At 47.6% G+C, this 15,260-nt stretch overlaps 1 protein-coding gene across 1 annotated transcript in view; it reads left to right on the forward strand.

Moving 5' to 3' along the window:
• Positions 1–738: 738 nt before the first annotated feature.
• SLC7A14 (solute carrier family 7 member 14) overlaps positions 739–15,260 on the forward strand; it is a 29,768-nt gene continuing 15,246 nt past the window's right edge. The window contains exons 1-2 of the mRNA XM_005525098.2: positions 739–800; positions 13,832–14,221. Of these exons, the coding sequence (XP_005525155.1) occupies positions 13,918–14,221 (304 nt within the window). The 5' untranslated portion in view covers positions 739–800; positions 13,832–13,917. The remainder of the gene's footprint in view (positions 801–13,831; positions 14,222–15,260) is intronic.

Genomic DNA, 15,260 nt, shown 5'->3' on the forward strand with positions numbered 1-15,260 from the left:
GGGAGGCCACCCGCAGCCCTCAGGACACTTGGGCAGGCAGGGAGGACTGACGGGGAGGGGAGGTGGTCACGGGGGTGGCAGCCCCGTACAGGGAGCTCTCCCGGGGCCGGCACGGCCCGTGGGTACTGCCGGCGGTCACATGCGGCAGGCGGGGAGGGGAAGCGCTGAATAATTGAGGAGCTGCAGCGCCCTCCTCCCTCCCTCCTCCATCCATCCCTCTCTCCCTCCATCCATCCCTGCCCCCTCCCTCCGCCCTGCGTGCGCGGCCGGGAGCCGGGGTCGGCGGTGCCGGCGCAGCCCCCCCCGCCCCGCCGGCTGCAGCAGCGCAGCCGCCCCCGCGGGGAGCGCGCCCGCGGCGGCTCCGCAGCAGCGCCCGCCCGCTGCCCTCCGAGCCCGCGGTGAGTGCCCGCCCGGCGGGGACGGGAGGGAACGGGGTGCGGGGGGCTGCTCGGAGCCCCTCGGCGTGCGGGGGACGAGCGGCGAGCCCCGGGAAGGTCTGCCCGGAGCCCCGCCGGGGAGCGCGGCCGCGGCCCCCCCGCCACGCAGACGGAGCCGGTTTTGTGCCCCGCTCGGCAAAGGGAGCGCGGCGGCTCCTCCGGGCCACGGGGCACCGGCCCCGGGGGACCCCAGCCCGCTTCAGCATCCCCCGGCCCCGTGTTTACGGAGTGTCGGGGCACTCCGCGGCGGGGAGGAGGCGGGGGCGCCGGAGCTGACGGCGCGGGATTGATTGGAAACGGGGAAAAACGGAGCGTCAGGAGGGAGAGCGGGCGGCCGGAGCGAAGCGACGGCTCTCGCTACAGGTGACCGCACTGAACGCGCCGCGGGGAGGTCGGGACGCTGCGGGAGGGGGGCAGTGAGGGGAACAGGAGCCCAGCAGAAGGGGAACAGCGAGGGGAGGGGGTGGGTGAGCCCCGCGGGGCCGGGGTTCACCATCAGCCCCGGGACTCGGGGGTCGGGCACGCGTGCGGCCGCGGCTCCGGGCGCTGTCCGCGGTGCTGGAGCCCCGACGGGGCGGCCCCGGCCCCGCCGCGACCCCGCACACGGGCCCCGGTCACGGCTCCGTCCTCCCCCCGGCGCCTGCAAAACTCCCTGCGACTTGGAGGCCGGTAATGGAGTTGGCTTCCTCTTTACGTCACCCCGACTCGGAGCTGTTTGTTGATTCCACACGGGTGTTTTGGAGCTGCCTGGTACCAGCCGCCTGCCCGCCTCGGGCTCGGCGAGGGGTACTCCAGCAGCACTGTTGAAAAGCCCAATCTCTGCTCTCACGACCGCTCCGCAGCCCGGGTTTTGTGGCCAATTAAATGATAGTTTATACAGATGGACTTAGTGCCCTCCTGTCACAGGTTGTGCCGGGAGTGCTCTAACACAGGGCTTCTGAAAACAGCACCGGCCACGAGAGGAGGGGGAAACCGTGTCTGGCCGACCCCAGAGAAGATTTTTGTCTCAAAAGAGCCATGTCTGATTTAATCTAGCGTATTAAGTAATTAATTCTCCCAGTGGCCCTGAGTAGCAGGCAAATACATTTTAGCATGCCAAGGCATTTGTTTAACTGCCTAAAAACTGTCATGAGACTGAAAGTCTGATTGCTAAAGATATTTTCATGTGTTTGTTTTATTGGTACACATTGCTGAGGCATGTGACTTGCCAGAGTTGAAAAACATATTGTAAATAAACAAAAACCCTCAAACAAGCCAAAAAACAACACTAGAGATATAAGTTACCTAGATTAAACTCAGTATCTGTTCTTAAAATGTACTGCTCCATGGGAAATCCCTGTTGCATGAGAATTAGGGGTCTTGCAGAGGTCCAAGGTCTGTTTCCCCATTTTCATCTATTAAAGGTGGTAAAATTTTCAAACAAAACAGTTACTGATGAGTAGTAAATAGTGTCAACAAAAAATCTTGGGTCCTCTTGACATGAACTCAAATGTGCAGTACATATCTGAGAAGACAGCATGGATGCAATAGCTGTGATAAGACAAGTCATTGAACAAGAACAAGGGAAAAAAAGGCTTGTTTAGTTGCTCTTCAGTAAGTGGAGATGTAGGAAGGAAATTTTACCTCAGCCCTTGAAAACAGACTGCTAGAGTACAGCAGACATGAACAAAAATGACAACAAAACTAGAAGGAAAAAAAAAAGGGAAAGGAAAGCCAAAGCCTGTCAAGGACTGTAGAAAGGCTCTTACAGAGGAGGAATTACAGCACCTGAGAATTCACTTCATTAAAAAGCAGAGAGGGGAGTGATGTGAATCCTTGAATCTAAGAGCCTCTACAGAAAGAAATTACCAGGCACCGAGTTGTTCCTCTGTCTGCCAAAGAGAGGCACAACATGAACTAGTGCTGAGATGCTAAAGGCAAAACATTCCAATTTAAGGGAGGGATCACATTTTTGACCAGAGAAGTGCTGATGACCTGATGAAGGAGCCATCAGAAAACGTGCTGGATTCTCCATCTGTTTATGTCAAGATTTGATGTCCTCCCAAAATATGCATCTTAGCCAAAACAAGTCACTGGGCTCCCTGCAGGAGTAATTGCTCAGACAGACTCAGACAGAATTAACTCAGAGGACTTTATGCTGCCTTTGGTCCTTAATTCCCCAAAAAAGGCACGGAGATGTTACAACTTTACTTCCAGGCACCCCAGCCACCCCTCTAGATAATTACAACCCCCACAGTGGGTGGGATTTTTAACCACATGCCAAGAGAAGAAAAAATGAGTGACCAACTTCTATTTTGAATCCTCCAGTTTTCCAACAGGTTTCATTAATTAACTTCATTAATTTCATTAATTAACTCTCCCCAAAAGAATCTCTTTCTTTGTGCATGTTGCAGTAAAGGGAAGCATTTTAAAACATAAATCGTTCTCCTCAGGGAGTTATTCATGACTCTCAAGTCAAGACATAGTTTATCCTTCTCTAATTTTTTTTGGATTATACAAAAATGATGAAAATTTATTCTTTGTGTAACTTCAGAGTCTCAGATGGGATCATATCAGAAAGGATTCCAGCCAAAATCATTTTAAAGGATAAATTTGTAGGCTGATTTGACACTACTTCTGAAGACAGTCTGGTTTCTCAGTTCTGAAATCACGCACATAAAATAAAATTTCTTCCATGTTCCTTTAAAAGAAACAGGAGATTTTCTAGAAAATTCAGTGAGAACAGGAAAACCTCCTAATGGCTAAATTAATGTTTTTTCTCTGCAGCCCTGCAACATTCAAGCAAATAGGATGACAAGAACTTACACAAGCATAAACACAATGCTGGGCTCCTTATGAAGCCAAACAAAAAAAGAGGATAACAGAGCAGTCTGTAACTGACTTCTTAGTCCCCAAATAATCAAAACTTTGCTTTCAGAGCACCTGAGCTATTAAAATCATCATGATGTTTAAGCAACATATTGGATTATTAAGACATTTTAAAAATAAGAATGTAAAAACAGAGCAAATACTTCTTCAGTTGCATGTGGCAGTGGGATCTGTACATCACACAAAAACATCAGCAGGGGGGAAGCATTTGTGACTCCCACATTAATAAAAAAAAATAAATTTAAACCCCCAAATCACTCCCAGCTTTGTGCCCTCTATAATATATAAAGCCATGGTCGGGTCTGAGCTCGTCAGCCTGTGAGAGACAGTAGATCTAGGTATGCAAAGTATCCAGAGCCCAGAAATACAGCAGGCCTTTCCCAGCTACTCCCTATGGATGTGAAAACCTGGCCAGAGTCTCACCTCAGTCCAGGGTGAGTCTGCTGAACTCATTAAACCACCCACGTGCAAAATGGGAGCAGGCTCAGATCCACAGAGATTCCCAAGACATTTTTCATTTACAAGGAATGAGACGTAGCTAAGCTGTGGTTGTCAACGGGAAAATGCCAAAACTGAAAGAACTGGAAACTGTAATTTTTCTCTTATATATTGAGAAAAATGCTCATAATTTTTTCTTGGCTCACTGAGTAGCAGTCCTGCTTCCAGACTATGCAGTCATCCTCAGGGGATGCTCTGGCCAGAATTTATGCTCCCACCACAGCCCATCCCTTGCTGTCACCAGGCTGGAACATCTCTAAAAGAAAACTATTTTTTCCCACAACAAAACTGTCAGAGCAAAGCCCAGGCACTTATGAAACAAAGCCAGCGAGGTGGAGCCACACAGCACATGACTCTATTGTTTCTGTTCCTCTGCACAGTCACTGTATCAATAATTCATGGAAAGCCATGATACCATAAATTAAATCCACCTGGCAGGTGAACAGAAGAAGAGCTTTTGCAGCACGTGTGTTTCCAGCACCACATCCTAATTCTGGGAGGACAGGACCAAAGTATCAAAGTGGCTTGCTGCCTACAGGGAAATGGGTTTCTGTTGCCATGCTACAACTGCCTATGGCTGTATTTGTATCAAAACTTTAGTAAACATCTATAAAACCACACATGTGGGCTCAGGGCAGCCGCTCTCAGCAGCCACTGGCTCTTGTTTATTGGTGACCATGACCTCAGTTAGTGGTTTGGTCCATTCCTCCTGCACATCCTCAGCTCCTTGAGTGTGAGCTGAGTCTTTCTCAACAAGGTTTTTTTAAAGCTGAGGATGGAGACCCTCTCTTTGCACATCACTTGCACACCTGGGGACATCCCACCTGCAGCAGCACAATTAAAACTTAGCTTTAAACGTGTGCCTGAGCATTACTGAACCAGGTCTTAAGGATGGACCTGCCGAGCTGTGCTAGATGAGCCACTGCCTCCAGGTGCTCAGCAATGCCAGGGTGGCTCCAGGTTGGATTTGGGCACCCCAGTCTGGCAGTGAAGGAAACATCTGCCTCTCCTGGCTGTCTTTCACTCCAGGTGGGAACAGGCAGGGAGCACTGGGCACAGCTCTCACGCAGCTCCAGCCCCGGAGCAGCGTGCTCAGGAAGCATCTGGATTCTCCAGAGCCTTGTCTAAGACACCTGAGCACCAGCAGGTGTGTTCCACTCATTAAACAACCAGCTGGAAAGCAACAGGGACTGGGAGATGTGCAATTAATAACCAGGGTCACCAGACCTGCTCCAAGTAAATTAAGACAGAAAGAAGCAATATGTCAAGTTCCTTTGGCTGAGAGCTCTGACACAGACAAGAACTACAGCAATAATATTTCAGCAGCTCTTCTCTGGTGTGCAGGCACACCAGTGGAATTATTCTTGCCAGGCAAAGCAGCACACCATGGGGACACTCTACTGACTGTAGCTGGGAGACAAAAGTCTCAGGAAAAGAGGTTGGGTTTTGGGGTCTTGCCACTAAGGGAAACTAAGAGCAGGGATGCAATTAGCTACTTTAAGTTAAGGTAATCATGTGGGCTTGCACTGATTCCCTTGCTGCATAAGGACATCTTCGGGCAGTGCCTGTGCATCACTCAGGAATATTAGAATACTCTAACTTTTATGCTATTATCACATTTAAGAACACATAATTATTCATTTAATTCTGCTTCTCTAGTACCATCCAAGAGACTGATTTAGTGTTAGATGTGAGTTTGTAACTCACTGGGAAACGTCAAAAAACCCTCCTGCTACAGCACCAGGTATTACTCACACTACACATCACTTAGGTGTTGCAGTTCCTTTGCCTGACTGATGATGATAAATGGCTAAACACATGAACTCTATTCTAAATCATCATCTTTGATCCACTTGTGATCACATTACTCATAAAATGGGTTGTGCTGAAACACAGCAGAATTACTCATGTAAAGCAAGGGGTTTTTTGTCTTAGTGAATAAGAAGAGTAAGCAGCAAAATGTAATAAAATCATAAAATGAATAGCAGGAGCTGCTATTCACTTCCTTGGAAGTGCATTGAACCTACCTCAGGCTTCTGTAGAGGAATTTAGAGACAGAGGTTACAACCAGCCAAATTCCCCCCAGCGCGAGGCTCCTATTTGCATATGCAAATACTCCCATTGATTTGCATATGCTACTACTGCCTCTTCTGGAACATTTAGTAGGCTTGGATTTGAAGAATGCATTTTTCCAGCTTCTTCTGAGGAGAGCAGTTGTTTGAGATCCTCTCCTGCATTAATTAGCTGATAGCCAAAATAGTGGAAGTGGGGCAGTGAGGCATAATCAATTACATTTGTATACCTGCTGATGGAACACGATAAGTAATTAATGAGACCATGTGCACATACAAAAGATAAATGCATTTGAAACTCGGCAAGAGCTGAACTGTGTTTGTAAGCTTGATGTGCTTACTGTGTAAAAGGCCAGTTCAGACTCCTACTGAATTATTACAGAAAGCTGGAAAGATTGCTGGTGAGTGAGAGTCAGCATTGAGAGGGAAAAGCCCAGCAGTTTCTTAGTGGGGAATAAAGGAATCTCTATAAAACCAGCAATCTTCAAAATAAAACTAGAGGTTTAAAAATAGTGGATTTTCAGGTCCTGTATTTGATATACAGAGGAATTTTTTTCTGGTTTGGATGATGAAGCCTTAGTGTTACATCAGTTCTTTACTGAAGGATTTGTGTTTTCATCACTGGGTTCAAAATGCTACCCAGAAATAAGATAAGTTGTCATAATGATGTATCAGCCAGACTCTTGCAAGAGTAAAAATCCATTTTGTTTAGAGAGCCTCACACATTAATAAATAACCCATTCTGTGAATTATGTCAAATGAGGAAAGCTCTCCTGTCTGGCCTGCAGCAAACCATAATGACTTTCATTCTGCGATGTAAAAGTGTGGGTCCACTGAGGAAAGAAAAAGAAAACACAGCCCAGTAATTACAGAGATTTCCTCTTGTGTGTTGTTAAAGCAAAGGCAGATTTGAAAGGAGCATAATTCTAGAAGAAGCTGTCTTATAGCCCAGGTCTACAGTTTCAGTGATAGAAAGGCAGCTGTTGTCCACTCTCACTGTGAGATTTGGTACAGAAAATGTGTTATCTCATCAAAGTGGTAATTACTGAAAGTACAACCTACTACCCTAAACCAGAGAAAAGCTCAGAATCACAAACCCAAGGCTGCAACCATCCCACTGATGCTGCTGGCACTCGTATTGTTAGAGGAATCCATGCCCAGCATTGCAAATGGGCAACTCACTATATTCCAGAAAATTCAGATGATGCTTCTCCTCTTGTGACAGCTCAGGGTCTGGAACTGCTACTCCCAAAAACCGAGGTTGCAGAAGGATGTGCCAGCACATTTGCAAGGCCAGGTTGGATGGAGCCCTGGGCAATCTGGTCTAGTGGAAGGTGTCCCTGCACGTGGCAGGTTAGGCTGGAACAAGATGATCTTTAGGATTCTGTCCAACCCAAACCATTCTATGAACCTACAAGTCTGTGTGAGATAAATCTGTGTTCCTCGACACCCCTTGCATGATTTTATAATGCCTGAGCCTCAATGGTCAGTACATTGGTCCTTGGAAGCCTGAGCACCCGGGCCTGTGAGCCCAAATTTCTTTTAAGAGTTTCATGTGTTTGACATCACTGCGGCTTGTGACTGCAGAAAGGAGGAGGAGGCTGTACTCCAGGAATTGGTATCAATATCTGCACTTGGAATGCAAAATCACACAGCACCACAAATGAGCATTTCAAAGTGCACAGAGCCTCTAGGGTCCTTCTGCAGATGAGCACATGCAGGTACAAAACCAATATTGACTTCAACAAGGCACATCTAGGGGACCATTAATTATTTTTAGCTTTGTTTCTCAACTCCTTCCATAGAAAACTCAGACAGATTAATCACCACACACTTCTTTAAGGCAGTGAATTTCTCCATTTTACTGGTGGAGCAACAAATTTTACTAATTTCATTGGTTTCACTACTCTCCTAGAGGGAGCCTGTCAGAACAGCTCCAAGATGTTCCTGGTTCCCCACCTCCTGCTCATCTCATCCATCTATTGATTTGCCATTTCCCTGAATTGTTGCAGTTTTTAAGGCTTTTACCTTCCCACCTCAAGACAACAGTAACAAACGAGACCTTTTTGCAAATGTGCAAATTGATTATACCTCTTTCTCTGTAGTTCTCTTATTTTATTTAATTTCTTTTTTCCTTCTGGTGGTTAAATAGCTTTGTTGCAAACCCAAATAGAGCACTTCATGCATATTGCATTATTTACAGCTCGGCACACACAGGCTCTTGTATCTGTCATACCCTGCATCCATTCCTACACTATTCTGCACCATGGAAATGATTTGTGCCTATGCAAAAAGTGCAGAAAACAACTGGAAAACCAAAATTCCAGACATTGAACTGGGGCAGGTGGATTTACCAAGAGGAGGGATATGCCTGCAAGGATGTGCATGAGCATCTCCAAAAGGAACATTTCAGCCTCCATCCCATTCAGGCTGTAAGAAATGTAGGTGCTCCACATGCATATGCTCCATGTGCATCCAGCCCCTAGGAAGGAGGAAAATACTGCTCCTTTCAGTCCCAGAGCTGTTTCTCACTAGCCTGGTGCCCCAGAGGATCCCAAGGGAACCTGGACCAGCTGCTTGTGAGGTTGGCATGTAATTAATCCTGGCAAAGTTTAGCACAGCTCAGTATCAAGGGATCTGCTGGCCTTCCCTGTGGCACACTCCAATTTCACCTCTCAGTGTGTCATCCAGGCGGGAAGATGAGCCCTCAGCTACCAAAACCTTCTCATTGCTTACCTGCATGGGCACAGATCAGTGCTCAAATATTGATTTGCTATTTACTTAGGAAAAGGGAGGCACCAGCTGCAAGACAGAAAGAAGCTTTAACATCACTCCCATCTGTCCCTCTGCCTTTTCCCTGATTATCCAGGCAGTCCAGTCTCTCCCCAGCAAGGACAGCAGCTAAATCATCACACTGTATCCCCCCTGAAAGCTGGAAAGAGGAAGAAGGGGTGATCTCTATGTACACGCTAATTATATCACTGGATTGCACATTTATGCTCTTTTAATACTTAACAGAATATAGTCTATTCTATAGACTAGAACACAGAGTTTGGGAATTCCTGGAGGCTGCCTCTGGGTGTGTGGCACCCTTGCCTTATGTCTTTGGTCAAATTAAACATTTCCTCTTTTATTTTGCTTATTTGTCAAAAGAAGGTAATGATGTTTAGGCATCTTACAGCAATGCTAATGCTGCCAAAGCACCCAGCATAACATTGGTGGAACTACCATAGAAAAGTGCTGTTGAACCTCTTCACTTCCATTTTGCCATGAAGACAGTGAGAAAATATCCCATTTCTTCAGGTGGTGCACAGAGAAAGTTGGTCTTAAACCTGAAGTGTTATCAGTGGTTTAATTTAGCGACTACTGTAGTTTAAATTAACCACAGCTCCATTTGAACAGCTCAAGCAGAGGTAAAAATGGAAAGATTAAAAATAAGAAAAGCCCAAAATTACCAGCAAAGGCACAAGGCCAGACTGCTGAAGCTGGACCCACGTGAGCGGCGCCGGGATCGGCAGGGACCAGCCCTCGCTCTCGGCTCTGTGCCTGGCTTTTAAATCGCTTTAAGGAGGGCTGATGATGGAGACAGAGCCAGCTTTTACAGAGGCAGCCCAGCTGGGGATCGACACTGTAAAAACAAGCACATAAAGCTCCAAATCAAATCGCACTCGTAATGAAAACATTTCGGCGGCGAGCAGCCCCGGCAGAAGGCATCCCTGCGCTCGGAGCTGCTGCCCGGCTCCTGCATCCCGCCTGACGTCAGCTCTCCCTGCTGGAGGAGCTGGGATGCAATTCAAGCCCTGAGCCTCTCCAGACAAACCCGCCCCACCGCCACCGAGCTCCAGTTAAAGGGGAAAGGGAAGGGGCAGCAGGGAGGTCAGCCTAGCACCTTTGTTCCTCTTTCTCTCGGTCTTTTTCTGGGATTGCAGCGGGGTTTGCTGCCAGGAGCTGCCTTTTCCATCATCTCGAGCAATCTCCGGCATCCCTTTGAGCCTTTGTGGCTCTGTTTGCCCAGGGTGCACAGTCCCTACTGCAGCACGGAGTGGGTCTGAGGGCTGATGCTCCTGCACCATTAACACCAGAATTAATATTCCTGGGGTCCACAGCCGGCGCTGCCTTGGGTGTTGATAGGAACTGGCTTCAATCCCAGATTCCTGAAGCATAGCTCCCCTGGGCGAGGAGAAAGGGACTTTCCCCCTAAAAACCCTTGCAGCAAACTGGGTACTTGTATCCTGCATGTCAGATCATGCTGATCCAGATGCTGGAGGCATCAGCAATCTTTGCTCTGCAGTAATTATTCTGTGAGCCATGGAAAACCCATCCTTTTCCTCTTAATGAGTGCCCCTGCCTGGCTTTCCATCAATACAACAACAGGAGCTCTCTTTGTTCCGTTTACCACCATCGATATTCTGCTCCTTGTTGCATTCCCAGCAGATTTTAATAGAGAGCTTTGCTCATGGATACCCCTACAGACTTCTGGACAGAGGAGAGTCATTAACAGAAAATTAAGAGCCACCCCAAGGCACAGGTGTTTGGGGACAATTTTCTGGAGAAGCTGGATCTATGGGGGTGATGAGGATGGGAGGTGCTGGGGGGGCACTGTGCTGCATCTCCTCAGCGGAAGGAGTTTTACATGAGGAATAATTCAGTATCAACCCAGACACTGAGGAAGATCCGTGCCTGTAAACACCTATGCCTCTCCTACTGGTTTGACTGCAGTTTTAGTCAATTTACCCTGATGAAGAGGAGTGTTTTGGTACAAACAGTGGTGCTGACAAGCACATGGTGGCAGCAGCAAGTGCCAGCCAGAGAGGAAACCGACCCCAACAGCCTGACAGTGGAGAGCTGAGCAGCTCCAAAACCCAGCTGCAGCTTGTCCCCTCTGAACCACAGCTCCCTTCATCTTCCTGGGTTTATGGTGAGAAGATTAAAAAACAAAACAAGTAAAAATTCCTTTTGCTTCCCACTGTCTGCTTAACAGGCAGGGTTAGTGGAGCAGAGCAGAACTGAGGTGCCTCTGCCCCATAGAGCTGGGTGCCATCCATGAGATATTTTATGATGATTTCAAAGGGAGTGAAATGTTTTCCAAGCTACAGAGCAGCAATATGCTGATCTCACTTAAACATCTGGAGTAGTTTTGAATGACTGCTTTAATTGAGTGTAGCAGCAATTATAGAGTTATTTCATTTCAGAGGTTTTGAAAGGGTTTTTATTCCTTGATGACTTATAGGAGAAGACCAAACCCCATGGATTGCAGGGCTCTGTTGGGCTACCATACTGGAGGACCTGGTTATAGTCCAGCCCCAGGCAGCTGGAACAACTCAGCAGCCTAAATCTGGGTGCATCACTAATCCACCAGCCAGTTCCTGCTTTAAATTTAAACCATTTAAAATATTTAAGGACTTTATCTACCAATTTAGCAGTTAAGATTATTCCAGGACAAGACAGCCATGTCTTCTCTTGGGGTTCTTTGGAATGCTGGAGAGAAAGTAATTTCTATACCATGATGTGGCTTGAGAGTGAACTGGGCTGTCCACATCAGTTTGAGGAACACATTAATTTTTCCAGTGTGGATGTGAATTCCTCCAGTAAGGAGCATATGCCACCCTTCCCAAAGCCTTCATCAGACATCCCGAGACATGATGATGAAAAACTGGGGTCCCAATCCCCCTTAAAACACAGGACAGATCTTCCTATGCCAGAGCATGACCTGGTGATGGCACCAAGGACCAGCCTGAAGCTTTGGTGCCTTCATCCCATAACATCCTACCTCTTCTGAAGACATGATTCTATGAGAACAGGTCTGTTTCATCCTGGCTGGTGCAGACCCACTGAACTCTGGCTCAGATGCCCTCTTCCAACACAAACCTTCCTTTAAACCAGAAAGTAAAACCTTACCTGTGAGCCAGCCCATCCCACAACCAGCTGACTCCTTGAGCAATCCAAAAGCCAAACCCAGGTTTTATTCTCAACCCAAGATCCACATTTGCTCAGGAGCAGTAAAAATTTCTCATTAGTATTCCTAGCTAGAACATGCAGCCTTTCAGCCTGTGGTTGCTCCAGGTAAAATTCAGCACAATTTGAATCAGTGAAAGACCAAAACATGAAATGAATGCTGTGTTTCATTTAATAAACTTCAGCAACATGAGGCTGCCTTGTGGACACAATGTAATTTGTTTGGGATGTAAAGATGGAAAAAATAATTGTTTTGTCTTCAAGGAAATTAAAATAAAAGAATATTTCTGTATTGATGGGATAGAAGCTGCCAGGTAAAAATTCATATTTAATAAACTATTTTGCCTGCACCCTTGTATTAGCTTGCGGCTTGTACAATTCTTCTTGGTTTGCTCAAAGTCAAGAAGTTACCACGTGTCACTTGGAAGTCACTGCTGCTGGTACTATGAGAACTACACAGTTTGCTGAGGAACAGCAGAAAGGGAGGGAGGGGGGAATGGCAGTTTCTGAATTGTTCTTGAAAATAATGATGACTAGGGATGGAAAAAACACAGAGAAAGAGAAAACCAAGATAAGGCCATGACTTTTGAGAGAATCTTAGGGCAGATGGGTTCAGGCAAGATAATTTAAAAGTATTAAAAATGGCTGTAGCTGGCCGTGCTGTTGGTCACTCACTTTCCAGTGGCCAGTGGAGCCCACACTGCTCCTGCTGAACTTCTCTCCCAGTTTCCCTTAACTACAGGGAGAGTTAAGCCAGACCCCAAAATATATTGCAGTTACACGAGCAAAACCACATCTTTCAAATTAAAAAAAATATTCCTTACACAGTATTTAAATAACTACAATAATGAATGAAGAAACCACGCCAAGGAATCTTTTTAAACTTATGATTCATGGGAACCTGAATTAGCTTCACCTTTTAGAATTTTCCCCCTCAGATTTTACCAGGATGATGGTACCACTCAAAACCTCCAAACAAGCAGTATAGCCAGAGAGCTGTAAGAGTGAACTTTTGTAGCACCAAAATAAAAAAATAAAAATAAAAAAAATAAACAAAAAAATTTAAAAAATTAAAAAATCACCTGTCCTTGTAAGGACCAGTTTGTGGTGATCCAGCCCCAGAGTCAGCTCCAGCCTGGCACAGGCAGGCAGTGGTCTCAATGTGCTGGATAAAAGAGCAAAGCTACAGTCCCAGACCCCCTTTTTTTGCAGTACAGGTAGAGCAGAGGGGTCACAGAAGCCCAGAATGGTTGGAGTTGGAAGGACCATTCAAGATCCTCATTCCAGCCCCCCTGCCATGTGCAGGGATGCATCCACTAGACCAGGCTGCTCCAAGCCACATCCAGCCTGGCCTTGAACACTGCCAGGGATGGGGCATTCACAGCACCCTGTGCCAGGGCCTCACCACCCTCACAGGGAGGAATTTCCTTCTCATATCTAATCCAAATATTCCCTCTTTCATTTTGAAGCCTTTCTCTCTTCTCCTTGCCCAAGTTATTCTCCCGCTCTCTTGGAGCTCCCTTTAGGTACTCTCTCAGCCTGTCCCACAGGATGTCCCTGCAGTCTGCCATGCTGCTGGTGGGCTGGCACACGGTGCCACCAGGAGCATCCCTGCTGCTGGAACTGCAGTGCTGCCAGGCTTGGAGTCACACTCTGTTCCCACCAGGGCTCAGCACCTCACAGTTATGTGTAGCCATCATTACTTTTGGTAGAAATTGAGCCACACAATGAGAATCAGGTTGGAGGAAATCAGGTTCCTGCTGTTTGTGGTGCTGTAGTAATGACTGAGGCTAAACCCATGTGAACACAAAGGAGGGCAATGCATCACTGTAGTACCAAACTGAGGGTGGAGAAAGGAGATTTCTCCACAGCAGCAGCAGCAGCATTGGTCAAAACAAAGCTCTGCCAGCACCAGAGACCAGCAAAAACCAACTTAGGGGGCCCTTTTGACTCTTCTTTTATTGCTGTTTCAGTCAAAAACTCTGTTCCCCTCTCTTGCAGGGCTGCCAGAGCATGGAGACGCATCCACAGCCCTGAGTGGGTGCTGCTGACGCTGTCTGTGACCCACCTTTGCCCAGCCCAGCACCATGAGTGGCTTCTTGTCTCGGCTGGACCCGCGGCGGGTGCCCTGGGGGGCCGCAGGCCATGCCCTGCGCACCCGTGTCCTGCGCACCAAGCCCGTGGAGTCCATGCTGGAGGGCACCGGGGCTGGGGCCGCCCAGGGCGCCCGGCTGGCCAAGGTCCTCACCACCCTTGACCTCATCTCCCTGGGCGTTGGGAGCTGCGTGGGCACCGGCATGTACGTGGTGTCCGGCCTGGTGGCCAAGGAGATGGCAGGGCCCGGGGTCATCGTGTCCTTCATCATCGCTGCCGTCGCATCCATCCTGTCAGGTGAGTTTTGCGTGGGATTTTGAGTAATGTGTCGTGTCCTGAATCCTCTCCATTCATGGGTGGACACCTACTCAGCACCACAAGCTACAAGGAGGTAGCACCTTCCCCACCAACTAAAAACCATTTACCACAGGTGTCACACAGCTCATGGGGTGCACTGTCCCTCATTGCCCACATATCAGACCAAACCTCGTACTGGGAGCCAGCAGCCCAAGCAGGATTATCCTGACGAGCTGCCAATGGCTTCTACAAGGATGGGGCCTGTGGGCAATATTTTTGAGACATTTGAGAGTTTTGCAGCATGTGTCCCAGGCTGAGAGAGTGGCCAAGCCACAGCACTGGAGCGAGAGTTTGTGGGAAACTCAGTTCCAGCAGGAAGGGTGTGAGTGGCTTGGGCAGTACCAGGGCCAGCTTCTTTTGTGGACATGGCTAACAGTTAAAAAATTCCTCAATTAGTTCTGGAGTTGATTTCATTGGCTTCCATTCATACAGGGTCAGTCTTTGAATTTCCAAACAAAAAAAAAAATAAAAAAATAAACAAATGTGCAGGGAGAGAGAAATTATGTATTTTAGTGAAAACATGGTGAATTCTATCTCCTCTGTAGGAACCCAGCTGAGCATATGGCTCAAGCTGCAGTTTCTACATGGAGTCAGTACTGCTGGCATTTGTCCTTTCCAGATCAGTGCTAACACGATGATGTGATGTTCCTGCTCTCTCTGCTCAGAGGACTTTTCATGCTGTGTCAGTCTGGTATCCAGCTTTTGTCTGTGGCTTGGATAAGGAAACCTGAGCAAATGGCAAAGGGCTTTGACAGGAGACAGGAACAGCCAGCACAGCAAAGTGACCCAGATCAGCTTTTCAAAGCTCTGGATTTTTGTCATGAGAGGTGGAAGCACATCATGGTCTTTCCCTGGAGTTTGCAGTGTTGCTCCATGGCAATCCCACCAAAGTGAGTGGGAGTTTGAACCCCTGCAGCCCAGAGACACAACCCTGGCACAGCTCAGGGATGAGCCTCAGGCTCTCTCCAAAGCCCACAAC

Source organism: Pseudopodoces humilis, chromosome 11 (genome assembly GCF_049639895.1).
Source record: "Pseudopodoces humilis isolate 2021_Gansu_Grassland_sample_001 chromosome 11, ASM4963989v1, whole genome shotgun sequence".
Classification (NCBI taxonomy): Eukaryota; Metazoa; Chordata; class Aves; order Passeriformes; family Paridae; genus Pseudopodoces; species Pseudopodoces humilis.